Source organism: Cyphellophora europaea, assembly GCF_000365145.1.
Source record: "Cyphellophora europaea CBS 101466 unplaced genomic scaffold supercont1.9, whole genome shotgun sequence".
Taxonomy (NCBI): Eukaryota; Fungi; Ascomycota; class Eurotiomycetes; order Chaetothyriales; family Cyphellophoraceae; genus Cyphellophora; species Cyphellophora europaea.
The window spans coordinates 1332263-1353162 of record NW_008481815.1 but is presented as its reverse complement, the minus strand read 5'-3'; the positions used below and the strand labels follow the sequence as shown (position 1 = coordinate 1353162).

The 20900-nt window shown below is 53.1% G+C and overlaps 9 protein-coding genes across 9 annotated transcripts; 6 read left to right on the top strand and 3 right to left on the bottom strand.

Moving 5' to 3' along the window:
• Positions 1-706: 706 nt before the first annotated feature.
• On the bottom strand, positions 707-6015 carry HMPREF1541_08981 (uncharacterized protein; the record flags this gene model as incomplete). Its single annotated transcript, XM_008723299.1, has 2 exons — positions 707-1952; positions 2003-6015. 2 exons carry the CDS (start codon positions 6013-6015, stop codon positions 707-709), a joined length of 5259 nt encoding a protein of 1752 aa, XP_008721521.1.
• Positions 6016-6880: 865 nt separating this feature from the next.
• Positions 6881-8144, top strand: HMPREF1541_08980 (uncharacterized protein; the record flags this gene model as incomplete). The annotated part of the gene is made up of 2 exons (XM_008723298.1): positions 6881-6942; positions 7001-8144. The coding sequence occupies 2 exons, from the start codon at positions 6881-6883 to the stop codon at positions 8142-8144; spliced, it is 1206 nt and encodes a 401-aa protein (XP_008721520.1).
• A 13-nt stretch (positions 8145-8157) lies between these two features.
• On the bottom strand, positions 8158-8922 carry HMPREF1541_08979 (thymidylate kinase; the record flags this gene model as incomplete). Its single annotated transcript, XM_008723297.1, has 3 exons — positions 8158-8462; positions 8516-8740; positions 8787-8922. 3 exons carry the CDS (start codon positions 8920-8922, stop codon positions 8158-8160), a joined length of 666 nt encoding a protein of 221 aa, XP_008721519.1.
• A 454-nt stretch (positions 8923-9376) lies between these two features.
• Positions 9377-11536, top strand: HMPREF1541_08978 (methylenetetrahydrofolate reductase; the record flags this gene model as incomplete). The annotated part of the gene is made up of 1 exon (XM_008723296.1): positions 9377-11536. The coding sequence occupies one exon, from the start codon at positions 9377-9379 to the stop codon at positions 11534-11536; it is 2160 nt and encodes a 719-aa protein (XP_008721518.1).
• A 455-nt stretch (positions 11537-11991) lies between these two features.
• On the top strand, positions 11992-12879 carry HMPREF1541_08977 (uncharacterized protein; the record flags this gene model as incomplete). Its single annotated transcript, XM_008723295.1, has 1 exon — positions 11992-12879. One exon carries the CDS (start codon positions 11992-11994, stop codon positions 12877-12879), a length of 888 nt encoding a protein of 295 aa, XP_008721517.1.
• A 639-nt stretch (positions 12880-13518) lies between these two features.
• HMPREF1541_08976 (uncharacterized protein) lies at positions 13519-14229 on the top strand (the record flags this gene model as incomplete). The annotated part of the gene is made up of 1 exon (XM_008723294.1): positions 13519-14229. One exon carries the CDS (start codon positions 13519-13521, stop codon positions 14227-14229), a length of 711 nt encoding a protein of 236 aa, XP_008721516.1.
• A 672-nt stretch (positions 14230-14901) lies between these two features.
• On the bottom strand, positions 14902-16159 carry HMPREF1541_08975 (uncharacterized protein; the record flags this gene model as incomplete). Its single annotated transcript, XM_008723293.1, has 3 exons — positions 14902-15791; positions 15838-16000; positions 16049-16159. The coding sequence occupies 3 exons, from the start codon at positions 16157-16159 to the stop codon at positions 14902-14904; spliced, it is 1164 nt and encodes a 387-aa protein (XP_008721515.1).
• Positions 16160-16513: 354 nt separating this feature from the next.
• HMPREF1541_08974 (uncharacterized protein) lies at positions 16514-19253 on the top strand (the record flags this gene model as incomplete). The annotated part of the gene is made up of 2 exons (XM_008723292.1): positions 16514-16531; positions 16584-19253. The coding sequence occupies 2 exons, from the start codon at positions 16514-16516 to the stop codon at positions 19251-19253; spliced, it is 2688 nt and encodes an 895-aa protein (XP_008721514.1).
• A 721-nt stretch (positions 19254-19974) lies between these two features.
• On the top strand, positions 19975-20754 carry HMPREF1541_08973 (uncharacterized protein; the record flags this gene model as incomplete). The annotated part of the gene is made up of 1 exon (XM_008723291.1): positions 19975-20754. The coding sequence occupies one exon, from the start codon at positions 19975-19977 to the stop codon at positions 20752-20754; it is 780 nt and encodes a 259-aa protein (XP_008721513.1).
• Positions 20755-20900: the final 146 nt, after the last annotated feature.

The window sequence follows — 20900 nt, the reverse complement described above, 5'->3', positions numbered from 1 at the left end:
GTCTCCTAGTATCATGTCTAACTGCCTTGGTCCATGGTCGTCTATGCCATCTTCTGATGCTGCTATGCTCCGTTACGTTCTGTCGAGTTCACGCTTCCGCTCCAGTAACGCTCCAAGGCTTCAACCTTACCGTACTGCCATCCTCGTTAGGTTCCCTCCGAGGTGGCGGCGCCATACCTTGACAGCCTGTTCCGCTCCTCTGGCGCTCGTTAGTATTGTGATACCAAGCAGAAATCCCCGTGCTATGGAAGCAATCTTGATATTGTGGTCGCTGCTGACCTCGTGCTGAAAGTGGTCGGACTAAAAGAAAGGTCCCATGGTGACAAGAGCCTATCTCAAGTCTTCAGAACCACGACAATCCGCACCATGCTCTTGCTAGGGCTCACCGAGTACAAAACACCAAGGCTTGCTCATATGGTAAGATTCATTCGAGTTGGTGATCATTCTAGGACTTGTCTCAGACAGACCACCAAAACTGCTGCGTCATCCCTTTACGTAGAAGCGGAATGCCTGAGCCTCTATGGATCGCAGGCAGCAGACAATTACCTCCATTAGAGCGATAAGACGAACTCGAATCGTTCTGACGTGCAAACCATGTGCATAAGCCCAGCATGACCAAATTCGTCTCCGACGCCGGGCCATGCATCAATGTTGGGTATCAATAACGAAGCTCACAAAGACCACCGTGATGTCCCTCTCGCTCGACCTATTCTTGTTCTCCACCAGCGCCGCTCAAGAAGTCATCGAATTGCTTCTCGACACTCTCATCATCCTCCAAACCCACATCTTCGTCACCGCCTCCATTGCTCGTCATCATCTCTAGTGCCTCACTTGCGTGGCTAGCCTCATGTTCAAGATTTGGAACAGGTTCGTTAGCGTTAGTGACCTCCGCATCAACCTCGCGGTCAGGATCCGTCATCTCCATGAACATACTATCATATTCGCTGGCAGGTGGTGGTGGCCCTGGACTGGCTCCCACACCAGGATTTTCCGCATTTGCGAGACCGTTCCGAATGTCATCATCTCCATCCAGGCCTAGGCTTGGTCTGAAGGTAGGAAAGGATGGATCGTGGCCACCATCATTGCTGCGTCCCTCTGCCAAGCCACCCGTCATGATAGGGCGTGCCTCTTGGGTAGGGCTAAACATTGGGGATGGCGGATTCGCAGCGAAAGGTTCGGGAGCACCAGACGCGTAGTCGTTATCAAACGAAGTGTCTGGGTTCGTACCACCTATCACTCCAGCACCGAAGGCGCCGTTGGTTGGCACATTGCCAGTTGATGCTGTTCGAGGCATGCCAGCAGGTGTTGCTGATCTGCCTTGGCCTTGTTGAGACGGTCCGGGACTAGAGGCCGATCCAGGCGCCGGGGATTGTGTCGAAGGCTTGGGCATCAGTGTTCCGGGTGGAGCGAATGCGTCTTGAGTCTTACGCCGCGTGTAAGTTTTGGTGCGCAAATGGGGAGGCAAGTCCTCAGGTTTCTCGACGCCGAGCTCCTTCATCAGCTTCTGCTGCTTGGTCGGTCGTGGCTTTCGTGTCGACAAGCTGGCATTGAGGATTGGCGGTGGCTCGGGTGCAATAGGCTGCCATTTGTGCAGCTCCTGCCTGAACAGATTTGTTTCGTATGCTAGAAGCACCTCCGCGCCCTCAATTTTGCGCAGATAAAAGAGCATTTCTGGCATCTCCTCAATAGTCCGGCAAATCTGGGTGCCGTTGGTGTAGTTGCCAAGGAAGTCCCGGAACCCTTGTGCTTTGTCCACAATCCGCCGAAGGAGCTCTTCTTCCTCTGGCTGGAACGGCAGCTCGGCCAATTCGTCTTGCCATGCTTGCAGATCTTCCAGCTTGGGACGTGCAGCATCGCGGGGAATCTTGACTCGCCAGTCACAGATTGGGCAAGTGAACATCTCAGTCTCCTTGACTTTACCACGTGCCAACTTCAGACACTTGGCGTGGTACCTAACAAAATTTAGCATCTGTGACAGTATTACGACGACAATCTGACTAACCAGTCGTGACATATTTCGCATTCAATCATAAGGCCGGCTTCCGGCTGGCGGCAGATGCAGAACACAGGCTTTTCATCGTCTCCTAGATGCCCCTTTTCTTGCCCTTCGGCAGGGCTAGCTTCGCGGGAGGCAGGCTCGACGGGTGGCCGAAAGGTGTCGTTCAGGTCGAAACAAAAGCTGTTCTTCTCCTCCACGAACTTCATGTGCTGCTCAAGAATATGAAGAGGTGCGTTGGCTTTGCCAAATAGCTTCTTGCCCTTCCTCATCCAGTCTTCATGCCGTCGTAGCTCCTTCTCCAGATCAGCTGTTCCATGAGGCTTACCATTGAGATCCTCTAAGCCTTTGACAACGTCTCGCACATGGACGTAGAAGGGTCGCTTGCGGAAGTCTGGATCATGGCTTCGCTCAACAAGAGTGATAATTTGACGTTTGGCCTCACGATTCTTGGCCAAGATCGCATCCATTTGCGCGAGAGTGTCTTTGTTGACCGGAAAAGTGTGATTCTGCACCTGCGTATGAAGCGACTCGAGTTGTGGATAGTGCACATCTTCAGCTGACATGACCTCTTTGGCTTTGGTCTCCCAGAAATCACCTTGCCGTACAATATCTGTCATGAAGCAGATATCGTGCGCACGAGGATCAATGTCGAGTTCGTTCGCCTGCTCGAGAATGCTCTTGCACTCATCCAAGGTTTGATTCGACATATCTCGGCGTATAGTGTCAACCTGTTCGTACCATCGTTGGCGATTGTGAAGCTTTTCGAGACCCGTCAACTCGGGCATTGCTGCCATGAAACCTCGGCCCTCTTCGAGCATCGCTGCAAGCTCCTCAAGGCTGGCTTGTGACCTGCCTGAGCACAGTGGCTTCGCTTTGAGTCGCCAGTCATCCATAGTTCTGAGCTTCTCGATAAGCAAGTCCAGTTGAGGCGCGGAGAAGCCCAATTTCTGGCCATCCTCAATCAGCTTCTTCATACGCTCCAGAGTGAGCTGACTGTCGTCTTTATCGCCGTCTTTGCCTTTGGCGGACGATCGTCGCATCGCCTTCTCACTCTTGCGCCTATTCTGTCTACTCCCTCGAGTTGTGTATAAATTGGCTTCATCGACCCAAGCATTGCATTCTTTGACAAACTCGCTGAGATCGTCTAGGCCTGCTAGAGGGAAGGGAATCTTCTCGCCCTCGGAAAGTAGCGTTTGCAGGGTTCGCAATGGTGGTAGGGGCTCGTCTTCGAGTAGATTTTCGAGCCTGGTTTCCCAGGCTTCGGGCACACCAGCTTTGTCCGAGACCTTTTGTACAAGGTCCTCAAGCTCTGAATTGGCCAATCGTACGACTAAACTGTGAGTCGAGCCCCTAAGGCGCTGCTCGGGCGGTTCGCCGCAGCAGTCCATAACCTCAGGATGCAACAGACAGCTGACTTTGCCACTGCTGTGACACCTGAATTGTGACAAAAAGGTGTATGCTTTGCAGTAGTGGCATTGGTACTCTTCCTCCTGAAGCTCCTTGTCCTCGACTGTGATGATCAAGCCGCATTCTGACGGCGGCTCGGGTGCCAATGTATCGTATGCGCAGTCGGGATGAGGATGAAGCGCTTTGTGCTTCTCGACAAAGGAATCTCGTTCTGCAAGCTCTCGATCTCGTGATCGCAGAAGAGCAGGTGCCAGCCACCTGGCTGTTTTGATGCTTGTATCTGCTCCTGCGGCGGTAAATAGCAGCTCATCATGGGAGAAGCATGGCTGCTTTCGAAATTCGCGCAATCGCTGTACGCCAGCTTCACCGAAGGGTTCCCAGTCAGCCGGTGCGAAGTTGACTGCCTCGTTGAAGTTGAAACCGTGGTTGAAGCCTGCATGGTAGGCCTGTGGGAAGGTAATGACGAATTCACCCGCCCTCTGGTCCAACACGTAGACCTCAACACCAGCCTTTCGCAGTTGATCTGGGGGCAGAATGGTTACCAATTGGAACAACAGATCTGGCTGGCTCTCAAACAGCTCTGGTACTGCTTTACGCATTGCAGCTTCAAAGGCATGCGCGTCTTTTCCTGGAATGCCATACCACGTCTTGGTGGCGCCAAAATGTTGGTAGTTGGCAGAGTATGCATAATGATCCTCATTGTGCCAACAGAACGTTGAAAAGCACATGCCCACATAGAGCCAGGGAACAGTCATGCCGGAGATATCACCCTTAATGTGACGGAAGAGAGACTCCTCCAGAAACGGCATGACGTTGAGGTTCCAAGGATCTCTCGAGTATGGATTGAGCGGATTCTTCTCGACGGTAGGGAAGCCGCTGCCGTGAGTCGTCGAATGGATGTCTGCACCATACTCAACCTCGACCGACTCGGTGATATCTTCCACCAGGCGCCAGAATTCCCGCTCAACATCGTCCTCGCTTGGACGTCTGTTGGTCCCTGTTACAGGATCGAATGGCATTCTGGTGGCAAAGTAGTGCTCTTTGAAGTTATTGGCTTTCTCTTGGAATACCTTAAGTGAGTACACACCACCTTCTTCGAAGCCATAGTCGTTGGAACCAATGAGACACTTGGAACAGTTCCATTCGAAGTCTGGCATTGTCGGTAAAGGCGGATCGACGCAGTAGCGATGGTAGCCAAGCTCACAGCTTTCACAAACCATGATATTGGATTGATCTTCCGACTTGCCGCACCGTTCGCATTTGTCGCCGTTCTTACGGGATGTTGATCTTGCCTTTGTCTGAGGCGTAGATGGACGCATGGCAGGAATGTGGTTGCCGGGAATAGGTCCGCCTTCTTTCCTTGGACGCTTGCTTCGACGACCCTGTTCGTCCAGACCATCAGAGCCAGACTCTCCGTTCAGACTCTCGTGGCTCATGGTACGCTTCAGCGGATTCGAAACGCCATTAGCTATCGGACTACCGTCAGGCATCCGATAAGGGGTTGGTGCACCGTTCACGGCCTGGAAGCCGTTGCCGTAGACCGGAGCAGCCGGCATTGACGTACCTGCTTCGCTCTTGATTGGTGGCGGTGGCTGCTGATTGACAGCAACAAATCCTCCAGGTTGATTAACGGCAGGAAAGCCTCCAGAATTGACGGCAGTGAAGCCCGAGGACGATATTGGTCGTGGAGGAGGTTGGTGTGGCATCTGCGAGGATTGCATGCTCTGATCTTGTGGGTGAACGGACGAATTCAAAGCGATGGACGCCTGCACAGCCGGTGACTCGGTTGGGGGAGCTGATTGAGAGTGAGGATGTTGCATGGGCGATTGATGTTGTGATACCGAAGGCGAGAAAGCTGCAGTGTGATATTCAAAATCCATAGGCTGACCACCATTTTTGGAAGCAGTGAGCCAGGACTCGTACGGATGAAGCCATCGCTGGTACGAGTTCTTAAGCGATGTCGATAGCGATGACATGATCTTGCCACTGTATCCCAGATCTCGTCCGATCTCAGCCCATTTCTTGTCCTTGCAGACTTTCTCAAAGCCCCCTCGGACTTCAACGGCTTTTTTCAGCTTGTAGAGATCTAGTGGACGCTTGTCGACGCTGGGGAATCTATTGAGCTGAGTACCATATTGGCGATGGAATTTGGCCAACTGATCGAGGTATTGTAAATTCGTTCTATTGCCGCCATCCGTCTCGTTGATGGTTTGTCGCCGTGTACGGAAGTGGAACCTCTCGGTATCGACTGCGAAGTCAGGATTCCAGCCCTCTGGTGGGATTATTTTGCAGATGCCATGTTTACTGGCTTGCTCGTATATGCTTTGTAGATAGGCCATAGGATCGCGGAATTCGACGTCGGTCGGTCTAAAGGTAGGGGCTTCGGGCAAGCCATGCGGCCTTGAGCGGGCAGGAGAATGGCGGGACGATGGATGACCTTTGCGCTCGACAGTCTTCAAATCTAATGCGGCTGCCCTTCTGGCACTGTATGGGATAGGCGGAGGCATCTGCGGCGGGATAGGAGCAGACATGCGGGCTGGATCCTTTGGCTTCCCTACTGGCAGACCAGAGGCACTCCCACCTGGTCCTGTTGAAGGTGGAGCCACCATATTTCAGATAGATGTAAGATGAAGCAGTAAATGCAAAAGAGTGTGCATTCGGCTGGCCTGACAAGATAGATTGGTGATCTCGGTATGTAGATGCGGAAGTGGTACAGCAAAAGTCAGCGCGCGCAGGAGTGAAGCGGCACGATTAGGATAGAGTGCTAGCCTCGTGATACAATGGCTGCGACAAGGATGTAAAGGAGCGAAGGGGCTGCTCTATACACGTGCCGAGCGCAGCACCTCTCGCAGTGTATCACATGCGGCAGGAAGGAGAATGAGAGTGTATGAGTCGATGAAAGATCGTGCGGGTGTAGAAAGGTGAGATGGGGGTGCAAATGTAAGGTCAGGTGGTTTGGAGACAAGTCCGCAGGCAGAAGACGCGGGCGGCAGCGGCGCTCGATTCAACTTGCTCCTTCCGTGGCCAAGCTCCTATAACTTGCCCCAAACCATCGGCACCTACGCTCTGAATTTTGACCCACCCAAGCATCCTACAAACTATCATTGCAGTCCGCGTGAGCATTCTACGGTGTGCTACACAGTCTTGTAACACTATCACCTCTGCAGGCAAGAGAGCGAGACTTGTTGGCTACCTACAGAGACAAGCGAGGCAGAAAAGGTCTGGTATTGAGGTTTGATGCCCACTAGCTCGGCCTGCAGCTGTTCTGGCTCTCGCTAGCCAATCATCGACCGACTTTGTATTCCCCGCCGGCGTTGGGGTCTAGGCTGTTTTCACCTCAGTCATCACGACTATGGTAGTATTCGTGGCGTACGTCGCTTTCAAACTTTGAGGAGCAAAAGCATCAGAGGCAATCATCGGCGTTTTTTGGCCCAGCGTCGCGCCGGATCGGCTTTTGGTCAATGACTTGAACCAATGGATCTAAAGGCCATACCGGCATTCTACGGTGTTTACTTGTTGCAATCGACAGTCCGCAAGTAAGTTGGCCTTTACCTCGTCCTTATCTGAAAGTGCATCGACTCATTGATATGGTAGAGCAAGTTCATATATCGGTTCAACACCGCACCCAGTTCGTCGTCTTGGTCAGCACAATGGGAGGGTCAAAGGTGGCGCGGTCAGGACATCACGTGCTAGTCTGAGGCCATGGGAGATGGTCTGCATTGTGTCTGGTTTCCCCTCCAACATTGCTGCCCTACAGCTCGAATGGGCTCTGCAGAACCCTCATCTCAGCCGTCACATCGACAACGACAAGCGCATCTCTTTTGCCGTTACCCGGACCAAGACTAACGCAAAGACCGGCAAGACACGACGCAAACCTGGCCGACCCAGCACCTCACTCCTTGAGAAGCTCTCCAATTTGCACCTCCTGCTGCGAGCTCCTTACTTTTCTCAATGGCCTCTCGAGATTCGTTTCTTCAACCAAGATGTCTTTCAGGCTTGGCAAACCTGGTGCGAAAGGGTTGACGAGCAGTTGCATCCCAGCATTAGAGTGATTTTGGATCTGCCACACAGATCAGAAGAGGAAGTGGAAGAGATCACATCAGGTCAACGGCCCACAAAACGAAGAAAGATGGATCTTATTGGAAAAGGTGGTATTGACGGCATTGATCCAACCTATGCCTCGTTGGCGCAAGTGCTGCAGAAGGGCCAATTTATCCTCGACGAAGGTGATGAGCAGAAGTGTGCCGTCTGCTCAAAGCCTTTGAACTTGAAACACGAGCTGGTCACAATATGTCCCGGATCGCATTGCCAAAGTCTCTCTCATGTCACCTGTTTATCAAAACACTTTCTTCAATCCTCGCCTCCTGGTTTGCTCGTTCCGAAGACTGGCACTTGCCCATCCTGTCGAACGTCATTGTCCTGGATCGATCTTATGAAAGAAATGTCGCTACGAACTCGTGGCCCGAAAGAGGTCAAGAAGGTCCTGAGTAAGAGCATGAAGTCAACAGTGTCCGCAGCAGAGATACTGGAGACTGAATCTGAGGACGACCTCGAGGATGAAGAAGATTTCGATGCTGAAGACTCTGGCGAAGATAGGCCCATCTCGGATATTGACGCCCAATCGGTTACTAGCATGGAATCTTTCTCGACCATGATCTCCAAGATGATAAATGCATCTCCGGGTAAGACCAAGAGACTCGAAATCGTCATTGAGGACAGTGATGATGACCGAGAGTGATGAGCAACGATCATCAACTGGGCAGAAATCCTAGCTTCTGCAATGGTAAAGCCAGAACGTCTGAATTCGAAGCCTTCTCGAAGACTTGCATGATGTCCGCGGCAACATCGTCAATGCTTTGTCCGGCATTGATTCGCTTGACTTCCAGCTCTGGCAAACGAGTGAAAAGATCATCGAACAGCGACTTTACTCTAGTTTGCATATTTTCTGTCTCGTAGCGTTCCTCGCCATACCCTCCTCGTCTCGCTGCCTCCTCAGAAGATAAGTCGAGGAAGAGGACAAGATCAGGTTTTGGTAAACCTGCCTCGCATGCCCAAGCTGTGACCAACAGTCAGCTGAGTTCGCACGTTTCGCATGGCGTTGAAGCTTACCCCACTGCAAGTTGAGATCCGGGTTATCCTTTGCCGCTGAGTAAACTGCACCAGAGAACGAATAGCGGTCAATGATGACAGTCACCCCATCCGCGATGGCTTGTAAGATACCCTGGATGGCCTCCCATCGGTTGGCGGAGAATAGCAAATGGATGGAATGATCGTCTTGCTGTGCGTTGCTTGTCAGGTAGCTATTGATCATAACCCCAGTAGCTGTTGTCCTGTCTGAAGGATTATGAGATACGAACACAATGACTACTTCTTAGCTCACCTGGAAACTTGACATAACGTGCCGTCTTCCCAGCTTTGTTCAGGCTGTCGACGAGCAACTGACATTGACTTGACTTGCCCGAACGGTCTAGCCCTTCTACGACGACGAGCACGCCACGGGGAGAAACTCCAGACATGACGACAGTAGAAAGAGGGCCCCGAGACAAAATTAGCAAAGCGACGTCCTCTCATCATATGTCTCGAAGAGGATATTGGATCCTTGCTACAGGCCGCCTGTGGCGGCATGGTGGGGCTTGCCGATCGCGTGAAAAGCATGCGGGGCGTAGGAAGAGCACGCGAACTTTAGGATAATGCCCATTCTCGATATTTTGTGTCACTTGCATATTGTGATCGGTGTGATAAAGCGGTGGTTAAGAGCTCCACACCTTGCTCTTATCTCAACATGACCTTTTACCGTCTTGTTGGAAGGCGCCAGTGACGCTGCTTGATATCTTTGTCAACAAAGTTATACGTGGGGCCGGTGAACGGGGCTCGACATTGCGATCTTGACCTTCAAGACGCACTCTCGTTCTCGTCCTGTCTGCTCTCTTACCCTCACACAGACCCCAATTCCTGGAGTACACGAGCACAATGGCGAACGAGCGGCTACCCGAGCTGATTGCTTCGGTGCCTCCGGGCGAGACCTACTTCTCATTGGAGTTCTTTCCACCGAAGACACAAGCGGGCTTCAACAACTTACAGTCTCGGCTCTCTCGAATGGCAGTGGCTCTCAAGCCTCTATATGTAACAGTCACATGGGGAGCTGGTGGCTCAACGTCGAGCAAGAGCCTGGAACTGGCCGAAATATGTCAACGTCAGTTGGGAATGCCCACAGTGCTCCACCTGACATGTACCAACATGCGCAAATCCATGGTGGATGATACGCTCGACGCGTGCAAGGAGCTTGGTATCAGGAATATTCTCGCCCTCAGAGGTGATCCCCCGCGAGAAGAGTATCGAGAGGAAGACGCTTCGGGCAATCGTGACACGGGCGAGGACGAGTTTGTATGGGCTGTTGACTTGGTCACGTACATTCGTAAGAGACATGGAGACTACTTCAGCATTGGCGTGGCTGGTTATCCCGAGGGGCATGCGGACGAGAGCAATCCTGAAGCAGGCAAGCAGAGCGTTGAGTACGACCTGCCATACCTGGTGGAGAAGACGCAGGCAGGAGCCGATTTCATCATGACACAATTGAGCTATGATCTCGATGCATACGACAAATACGAAAGAAGACTAAGAACATACGAGACCGCTAGCGGCGAGAAGCCATTCGAGCGGATACCAATCATTCCCGGCCTGATGCCTATCCAGAGCTACCAGATCGTCAAGCGGATAACCAAGTTGAGTCACGCGAAGATTCCTCAGGATATCGCCCGGCGAATAGAAGCAGTCAAGGATGACGACGAGGCCGTTAAGAAGGTTGGTGTCGACATCTTGAGCGAGCTGGTGGAAGGCATCAAGGGATTGCAGCAACCGGCGGGACTACCACGCGGCCTGCACTTCTATACCCTGAACTTGGAGAAGTCTGTGGCCTTCATTCTCGAACGCTGCCATCTCATCCCGCATATGAATGAGCCCGAGCCTGATGAGAGTTCGGACTCAGATGCGGTGCAGGACGGTGCCCATACCAATGGAACGAATGCTCACGCCCCGCCGCCATCCCGATTCTCCCGAAGAAGAGCGAGCTCAGTGAATGCACAGCCACACAACAGAGTCATCCTTGACAGCCTATCGGGAAGCCCCGGACGGCCTCGTACCGCGCAATCTCAAGATTCGAACGGCTCGAGACACGAAGCTCTCGATAGGGGTACCGGCATACCAGCCGCAGATCCGACAAGGAAGCACAGTCTGCTGATATCAGAAGGTCAGGGATCGCTCGGACGAGAAGCAACCTGGGACGACTTTCCCAATGGCAGATGGGGTCCAGCACATTCACCAGCATACGGAGAGATCGATGGCTACGGACCAAGTTTGAAAGTCGGGCCAGCCACAGCTCGCAAGTTGTGGGGAAACCCAACAACACCAAGGGATGTCACGAATCTGTTCTCTAAGCTGATCACTGGAGCGCTGACATCAGTGCCGTGGAGTGACGAAGTGGATCCCAATGCAGGTGTCAATGGGCCTGGGTCGTTGCGAGCAGAGACACAAATCATCCGAAATGAGCTTCTGGAGCTTATCGAGCGGAAGCGATATTGGACATTGGCGAGTCAGCCTGCGGTCGATGGTGTAAGAAGTGACAACGAAGTGTTCGGCTGGGGTCCACGGGCTGAGGGCTTCGTTTTTCAAAAGGCCTTTGTCGAGTTCTTCTGTTCTAAAGGCGAATGGGAAGGCTTGCTCAGGAAGAAGTTAATTGAGACATCACCTGAACAGCTGAGCTGGATGAAAACCGATGCGCTTGGTATCTACGAATCCAGCGACACTATCATAAACGCGGAATCGAAACAAGGAAAACCGACCTCCAAGAAGACACCAGGCACAAATGGTATCAACGCTGTAACCTGGGGCGTCTTCAGGGGCAAGGAAATCATTGCACCAACCATCATCGAAAGCGAGAGCTTCAGAGCATGGGGCGAGGAGGCTTTTGCAATCTGGGGAGAATGGCGGAGATGCTACCCTCGAGGTAGCAAAGAGGAGCTGTGTTTGGAGGATCTCCGGAAGGACATCGTCCTCGTCAATGTGGTCGGCCAAGAGTTCGTGGGAGGGCACCAGGGAAGAGGAAGGACACTCTGGGACATTCTACTGAGCTAGTAATGGCTGGTTGGTTCTAGGTCCATAGGACCAGTCATCCAACCTCGACCTGATGTCTGCTTGACTTCGTAAATCATTCCAATATTGGCTTCGTCGGCAATTGCGGGAGATCTTTCCACCCGATGATGTGCAGCAGTATACAGCTGCGAGCGAATCATCTGGAAGTATGAGCGCGGAGTCGAGTGGCGATTCGGGAGAGCAACTGCGATGATGGAAACATAGGGAAATGGTGGAGTGTGGCTGTGCAACTGCAAACGCCACTGTCGTATCACAAGCGTATCACATCACATCGTCGGCGTCGTCATTAAGATATTAAGGCTGACCCATCAGGCCTCCGCCTCCTTGCTCCCCTCGTTAGCGTTCTAGGTATTTCTAAAGCAGAGACTCTGTGGCAGTATATATCTCGTTCTCACTTTCGCCTCTCAATCCCGGAGCACAACTCACAGACTCTCATCATGAGTACGAACGACAAACCCGAGGCGCCCAAAGATGCTCCCCCATCTTACGCGCAAGCTACCGGCTCATCCGCCGCGTCGCAGCCAACGCAGTCAAGTCATCTAGAAGTTCCCGCCGCACCGGTGGCAAGCAGAAAGAGCATGGAAGACGAGCAGCGACCGCTGCCGCGAGGCTGGGTCAGGCAATGGGATACGCACGAGCAGCACCAATTCTTCGTCGACACAAACGCCAATCCACCCCGCTCAATATGGGTGCACCCTATGGACGATGAAGAGACCTGGAATGCACTGCCATCCGAAGAGAAGGAGCGCCTGCAAGCCGAAGAGGACAAACTACGGACTCACATCGAGGGCTTCGGTGGGAGCAAAGACTCTAAGACCGAGAAGTCATCCGGCGCCCCTCCTCGCGAACAATTCCCCGCCGAGCTCCCGCACCGGCCTTCACAATCAGCTTCCCACCAGACGCAGCAGAAGAAGAAGTTCAGTGAGCGGATGAAGGACAAGCTCACCGGCATGACGCACGAGGAGCGAGAGGCTGAGAGAGCCAGGCAAGCGGAGGAGGACCGTCAGTACTATGAGATGCACGCCCGCTATCGCGCCGCGCTGCAGCGTGCACAGATGTCAGGCCAGCCGCAGTGGTTTGCCAAAGATCGTGATGGAAGAGATATCTACATCGAGCCGCCTTCTGGACCCGGATATGGCTACGGCGGGTATGGAAGAAATGGTATCGGCTACAACCCGTACACAAGTGGACCATATGCAACACCGAATGCTAGGTTTATCAGACCCAACTATGCATATGGCCGGCCTGGATATGGCGGAGGACTGGCATTGCCGGTTGCTGGTGGCCTGTTGGGTGGTGCATTGCTAGGTGGTTTGCTCTTCTAGTGCAATGCAATTGGATGGGGCACGGACACGGGCACCGGATATGACAGTGACGATGGCATGAGAGCACCATGGCGTTGACTGATATGCAGGGTGGTTTGGTTGACAGCACGAACTCCCTATCTGTAGCAAATGCATAGGCCTGTAACTTGCCTTACCAAAGTCTTCGGTAATTCGATATTGATGCTCCTGACCGTGAATGCAACTTTCGAGCAACTGAAGGTTTCAAAACTGCCCGTCCGGGATCCTAGGCATCTTAGAACGCCTGGCCCTGATCCCCCATGTCCCTTGGTGATCGTAGACCCTGCAAGTGATAAGAGATCGGTGTCATGTTTGCCCCGCTTAAATTTGTCCCGCGCCCTGGCTGCTTGCAGTCAACATATCCGTCTGAATATCGCGTGTCGATTCGTTGTACAAACCCAGAACAAACCAGAACATTGCTTTGCACTATTTCATCTTCTAATCTGCCCTCCGCTTTCCTACACAGTTAGACACCTTCCTTTGGCCTACCACAATTCCCACGTCCTTTTCAAGTTTCCTTCAGTACAGTAGAACTCGGCTTCGAAGCAACCTCACACTAGCATCACCCAACCTCTCACTCACACCAGCTCACACCCCCTGCGTGTGCTCTCTTCCGCCACAATGGGCGACCACACCCTCTTCTTCTACGGCACGCTCCTGGCCCCGCCCGTACTCCACCGCGTCATATACGGCACGTCCTCCCCAGACCCCACCTCCCACCCGGCAATGCGCTACCTTACCATCCGCCCCGCCCTGCTGCGGGATTACCGCCGGCACCGCGTCGCCTCCGCTGACTACCCAGCCATCATCCCCGAAAAGGGCGGCACCGTGCGTGGCAGCGTCGTCAGCGGCTTAACAGAAGGCGACGTCTTCCGGCTGGACGTCTTCGAGGGGAGCCAGTACACGAAGGGGACTGTGGAGGTGGAAGTGCTGGAGGGTGTGGCGCTGGATGAACTGGCGCCTGAGGCAGGGGTTGGGAAAGCGGCAGACACGACGCCCACCTCGACCAAGAAGCCTGAGATGGTCACGGCGCAAACGTACATCTGGACCGACGGGCCAACATGGCTCGACCCGCGGGAGTGGGACTTTGAGGACTTCAAGAAACACAAGATGCGCCGGTGGATGGGCGGCGGGGACTCAGCCTGGACGGACGGCGACGAGGAGGAAGCACAGGACGAGAACGTGCAGGAAGACGAAGGCTTCGCGGATGTGGACGAGGCGGTGCGAGAGTTGAAGGCCAAGGAGAAGAAGGATCCGACGGGCGGGAGGGGCGTCAATGGGGCGATTGGGCGGCAGTTGGCGGAGGTGCAGCGAAACGGGTCCACGAAGTGAGAGGCCGAAGCTGTTGCGGCTCTGCGGGCCGAAAGCTGTTTAGCAAGGTCGTCAGGATGTGCCAACGAAACGATGCCTTTGCGGTAGGTTCTCGCTCGTGAGCGTAGACCTAGCAGTTCTTTATCGGTCTAGGCGAGCTGGTTGGCAACGTAATTTTTTGGGGCGGGAATTGTACACCATCGGCGACTCATGCGACTCTAGTTGATTGAGGAGTAAGGGCAACATTGTCAGCATGTTAGAGCAAGTGGCATATCGTGGAGGCTTCCATTTCATCAGTAGACTGCATTGACGGTTTAGACAGAAAGCGAGACCCGGTACGAGATGCACGGCACAATAGAAGCACTTCATAAGTGAGCCTTATCAACATTAGGATACCTATTCATACCACTGCTTGGCCATACGAGCACAGCATAGCCAGGCAGGCAGAAGCGCAAAAGTCAAGAAAAATCGCTCGCTCCTTCATCAACTCGCAACAGCAACGGGATGTTTGGTGTAGGCTCAATGCAGTCTGGGGGCCGATATCATCCAGAATGCCATAATCACTTGCAAGTGGGACACCAGTTCCGAACTTTCAGTGATCTAGTCACACCCCACAGCTTGATCATGCTCAAGTTGCGCTGTTGTCGTCAGCGTCCCAATCACCGCCTGCCCTGCACCCAATGAACGCCGTGTCTAACGACGACCGTGACTTCTCACTGCGCTGCCTTGCATTTGCTCCAGCTCGGCCTCAAGCTGCTTGATCTGGGCGTGGGTGGCTTCGAGGTCCTTGTTCAGACGGTCGCGTTCCCCGATAAGCTTCTGTTCCCAGCCGCGGAATCTCCCCTCTTCAACCTTGACCTGTTCGGTGAAACGCTTTCGGAGCGCCTCTTCCTCTTCCTTGAACTTGGGGTTGTCCAATTTCCTTGGTCGGGCTTCGCCAAACTTCCTTGTTTCCATTTGTTGAGCACGGTAGGCTTCGTAGTGATTCTCTTCGGTGGTGTGAATGAGATCAAGCATGTGAGTACGGATGAGAATGGACCGCAGCTTCTTGAAATCGCAGTGCTCTTCATTCTCAACCTCGGCAACACCCCACGCGTATTGACGACCCTTCACAATGCGCGCATCTGAAGTCTTGACGTCCTTCTCGCTACCAATGACGGAGAAAGGCATAGCAGCCATGAGGGCGCGGGCATGCTGTGCAGCAGCCTCATCATCTTCCTCGATGGGTGGTTGGTAGATCTTGATGCCCTGAGCCTCAATGACGGCTCGGATTCTCTGCTTGAACACGGCGAGATCGGCAGGTGATAGTGTATCGGCCTTCGCAACGACAGGGATCAAGTTGACGCGTGTGCAGAGTCTCTTCATGACTTCGATATCGAGGGGCTTCAGGGTGTGGCCGGTTGGGCGGATGAAGTAGAGGCAGGTGTGGACACGCAGATCGATCTTGTCTGTTCGGCGGGGTTGTTGCTCCTGGAGCATATAGGACTCATGTTGGTCATCGAGGAATTCGATAATAGGCATCCACGAGTCACGGTTGTTAACATAGTCGCCGAAACCGGGGGTGTCGATGACGGTCAGCCGAACTAACGGTGTGAGCAGATGCAGCCTTCTTGAACGAGTTAGCCTTACCCTTGAAGAACTTCTCTTCCAGCTCAGCTTTGGTGATTTCGATTTCGACGGTCTTGTCGACCTGCTTGGCGTGCCGCTTCTTGTGATCGGTATAGTTCTTGATTGTGGTAGAGAACAGAGTATTGATAAAGGTGGTCTTTCCCAACCCCGACTCGCCAGCAACCTAAGGGAGTCAGTATGCAACGAACACGGCTGCTAGAAGACACTGTACCATGATAGTGAAAGCAGCGCCTCGCTTTGCGACAATCTTGTGTCGCTGGTTGGGCAGATTGGCGATGCCAATAGGCGACGCCGACGAATCTGAAGTGGGAGCGGGAGCCATGGTGATGGAGTCGAACTGAGTGTGAAAGTTCTAGTGTGTCGACACCGGGACCAGAAACAACCAGTGATGGAAAATGGTGATTGTGCAAACGTTGAAGTGGAAGGGAGGATTGACCGACGGTGAGGGTGCGGACCTGCAAGTTTAGGGGTTCGCGGTCGTGCTGGCAAAAAAGTGCACCACCGACACGGCAAGGACGAACCCCTGAGCCCAACTACTCGCCAAGAACAATCTGGGGAGCTAGCTGCAGATCCGCTCTGTCAATAGTTTCTCCGTGCCGGCCAATTTTTCGAAAGACTGCGCTCCAATTCTCAGGCAGTGGTTTTGCGCCAGGACCAGCCATGGCTCACTTATAGCATGAAGACCGAGTTCAAGGTATGGGAGCACTCCAAATGTCTCTGTGCTGCCTGACTGATAAGCTGCACAGTTCTCAAACCTCCTCGGCACGGTCTACGGCCGGGGCAACCTTGTATTCACTCCCGATGGCAACTCTCTACTCTCGCCGGTAGGAAATAGAGTCTCAGTCTTTAACCTGACGAAAAACACATCATATACCCTTCCATTTGCGCACAGAAGGAACATCACACACCTTGACCTCACCTCCAATGGACAGCTCTTGCTGACCATCGACGAGGATGGTCGCGCCATACTTACACTATTCCCACGACGGATCTCAATCTATCACTTCTCCTTCAAAGGCCCTGTTTCTGCTCTCGCCTTTTCTCCGAGTGGCAGACATTTCGCTGCAGGCGTGGGGAAGCGTATTCAAGCCTGGAAAACACCGAGGACACCAGGGACGGATGCCGCAGGAGAACTCGAGTTTGCGCCATTCGTCCTACACAGAGACTATGGCGGCCACTTTGACGAGGTGAGGCATCTCAGCTGGTCAGGCGACTCGAGATTCTTCATCAGCTCTTCTAGAGATCTCACTGCCCGGTTATGGAGTTTGGATCCAGAGGCAGACTTCGAGCCCACTGTGCTGTCAGGCCACAGGCAGCAGGTGCGGGCCGCTTGGTTTTCCGCAAATCAAGAACTAATATACACTGTCAGTGAGGATGGTGCACTCTTTCGTTGGGAGTTTGTATCAAGATCAGCACAACAAGAAGCCGATGAAGAGATGACGGATCCAGACGACGAAGAAAGATGGAGAATAGTCAAGAAAGACTTCTTCATGCAAAATGCGAAGCTGAAATGTGCAGCTTTCAACCCTGTCACAAGCCTTCTTACTGTCTGCTTCGCTAGTGGACTCTTTTCAATATACGAGCTGCCCTCGTTCTCTAACATCCACTCTCTGTCGATGGCGTCTTCGCCTATTTCCGCTGTGTCAATCAATAAGTCGGGCGAGTGGCTGGCGTTGGGATCCGCGAAGACCGGGCAGTTGCTCGTCTGGGAGCACACTTCCGAGTCAAATATCCTGAAACAATCCTCGCACCTCGACACCATGACAACACTGTCATATTCTCCAGATTCCACGCGAATCATCACTGGTTCAGACGATGGGCTCATCAAGATATGGGACATTGCCTCTGGCTTCCACATTGCGACTTTTACAGAGCATGGTTCAGCCGTGACCGGTTCAGCCTACTCAAAAAGAGGCAATGTCTTGTTCACATCTTCGTTGGACGGGTCGATACGAGCGTGGGACATGCTACGCTACAGAAACTTCCGCACTTTTACGGCACCAACTCGTTTGTCTTTCGCCTGTCTAGCCATCGACCCATCAGCAGAGGTTGTGTGCGCAGCATCACATGACTCGTTTGACATTCATCTATGGTCAGTTCAGACTGGTGCTTTATTGGATCAGCTTTCAGGCCATGAAGGGCCAATTTCCACTCTCGCATTCACGCCCGATGGTCGCTACCTCATCTCCGGCTCCTGGGACCGAACAATTCGAGTATGGAATGTCTTCGACCGCTCACAGAGCTCCGAAGCCCTGCAACTTACATCCGACTTGCTTTGCGTAACTGTTAGCCCCGATTCCTGTCAAATTGCCGCGTCAACCCTCGATGGCCAGCTCACATTTTGGAATCTCGACACTTCAGTCCAAGAGTCTGGCTTCGATGGACGACGCGATGTCAGTGGCGGCCGCTCTCTTACGTCCCGGCGCACCGCAGCTTCCACACCTGGCACAAAGTCCTTCAATACTATTAGCTATTCCGCCGACGGAACATGCTTGCTGGCGGCCGGAAACAGCAAGTATGTATGTCTGTATTCTATCAGTACACTCACGCTCGTCAAAAAATTCACCGTCTCCATCAATCTTTCACTAGACGGCACGCAGGAGTTCTTGAACTCTGCAGCAATCATGTCCAATGGTATGCCGCGCGACACGATTGACACAGAAGGCGAGAACAGCGACCTAGAAGATCGTATTGATCGCAGCCTTCCGGGCGTCAACCGTGGCAAAGACGCTACTAGCCGCACCATAACTCCTGCAGTGCGTGTGACGTCCGCGCAATTTGCACCCACCGGCCGTAGCTTCTGTGTCGCAAGCACTGAAGGTCTCCTGGTGTACAGCCTCGACAATACCGGTATGGAGGACTTTGATCCTTTCGACTTGGATATCGACGTCACCCCACAGAACATCAAGGCTATGCTATCTGTGGCGGAGCCAGAATACTTGAAGGCGCTGGTGATGAGCTTCCGCCTCAATGACAAGTCCCTGATTCAGCAAGTCTACGAGTCCATTCCACCGACATCCACACCGCTAGTGATCCGTGAGCTACCACGAGTCTATCTCCCGCGCCTGCTGCGGTTCCTGGGCGAACAACTCGAGGCTACGCCGCACCTCGAGTTCCATCTCCTGTGGGTAACGGAACTTATCGGCGTGCACGGAAGGTATATCAAGGAGCACCAGGGCGAGTTCGTGAGCGAGCTGAGGGCAGTGCTGAAGGGAGTGGAAGGGGTGGGGAAGACGGTACGAACTCTGAGCGAGCGCAATGGCTTTGAGATTGATTTCTTGACGATGAGGAACAAAGCAACTGGCGTCAAGGCACTTGAGAATGGTCACACAGGTGAGGAAAATGCCATGCTTCTAGATGGAGATGAGGCATCCGCCGATAGCGAAGAAGCAGGAGACTGGATGGGAGTAGAATGATGAATGAGCAATGTTGCTTGTTGACATAGTGTACCAAATGAAATCGAATTCGGTGTCCAAAACTCACTGCATGGTCTTATTCATGGTCTAATACAGTCCCAATCTCCACATGTACATGCACAGCGCCACCCGGAAGCGGCTTCAGACAGCAAGATCTGCGACCGCCTCGACCAAGTGACGCGCATTCGTTCTTGAGCTTCTTGAGAAGACAACGCCGAACGGAAAGCACGGATCGTGAGAGCCTCAAAATGCGGTCATCAGGGTTCCGAATAATATCACCTTAGATATGAAACTCGCCTCATACATGAAAATAAGGTAGGGCGAGCGATTAACGACAGGTGGTTCCTTCTCGGACTTCATTATTGGGACGATGACACAAACAAGACGTCTGCATCGGTCCCGATCACCTCGAAGCAATAGATAGATGCAGAGAATGTGAGCTGCCAGGCCGAAGTCCTGCAGAAGGAGAAAGAGAAGACAGTCGTTATGAAAAATGGCTTTAAGAGTCGGCGGGAGAACAATCCTTGGCGTGTCCGAGTCGCGTGGACAGTCGCGCGTTGAATGTCTGACTCGACACTGGACAAGTGGCTCTTACTTCTTCTACCCAGTATCTACCTACAAGCATAACCGCGCCGTGACAGCTCTCAGTGTCGTCTTATTGAGCTGGCTGCATTCTCTGCTTCTCTGTACTCCTCTCCCGATCCCGATCCATCTTCCAGCTATGCATACCGCCCTCAACCGCCTCCAGAATACCTTCGGGTTCTTTACCACATGCGCCGCTATAGCCGCAGGCCTCATTGCCCTACTGAGTGTACTACCATGGCCTCCGGTCGTCGAATTCCCCAGTGCAACCGTCGCAGTCTCAAAAGTCGAGGTCGTGAAGGGTCGTCCACACTACTCGTCCAACAAGCGCGAAGAGTATGCGCAGGTACGCTTCGACCTTGATGTCGACCTGACCAGCCTCTTTACCTGGAACACCAAGCAGCTCTTCGTCTACGTCACTGCCAACTACCCTGGTGGCGCTGGGGGGGTTTCCGAGGCCGTCATCTGGGATACCATCATTTCTGCTCCCGAGAGCCCATACTCTTTTCAGAACGTGAAGACACAATACTGGGATCCGCTTGCTGGCAAGAAGACGTCCAAGTATTCAAAATCCAAGAAGAATATGAAGACCCCCAAGACCAAAGAGCTGGTCAAACCGGGTTTGATCTCGCTCAAGAACCAGAAGCCAAAATACCATTTAACCGACCCTTCTGGTGTTATCAGCGAACGATCCAATGTTACGCTCCAGGTGAGCTGGAATGTCCAGCCATGGGTTGGTGCTCTTATCTGGGATAAGGGCTTTTTCGGCAGTAGGGTCGGTGCGTGGGAACCGGGCAAGGAGGGCACCAGCGCTCCCTTCAGTTTTCCACCTCTCAAGGGTTCGAAACCAGATATTGTCAAGAACAAAGAGCCTCAGACACCCGAGGCTGGCAAGGCGACGCCTGTGGTCAAGATATGACGGCTCCCGCCAACAATGGAGGATCTGTCATTACAACCTGATGGTGCTCCTCGGTAAGAGCTGTCCGAGGACTCCCAGCAGAAGACCGCTGAAGAACAGCCTCGACCGTTTTCACGCAACTCTACTGGCTAGACTGCTCACATACA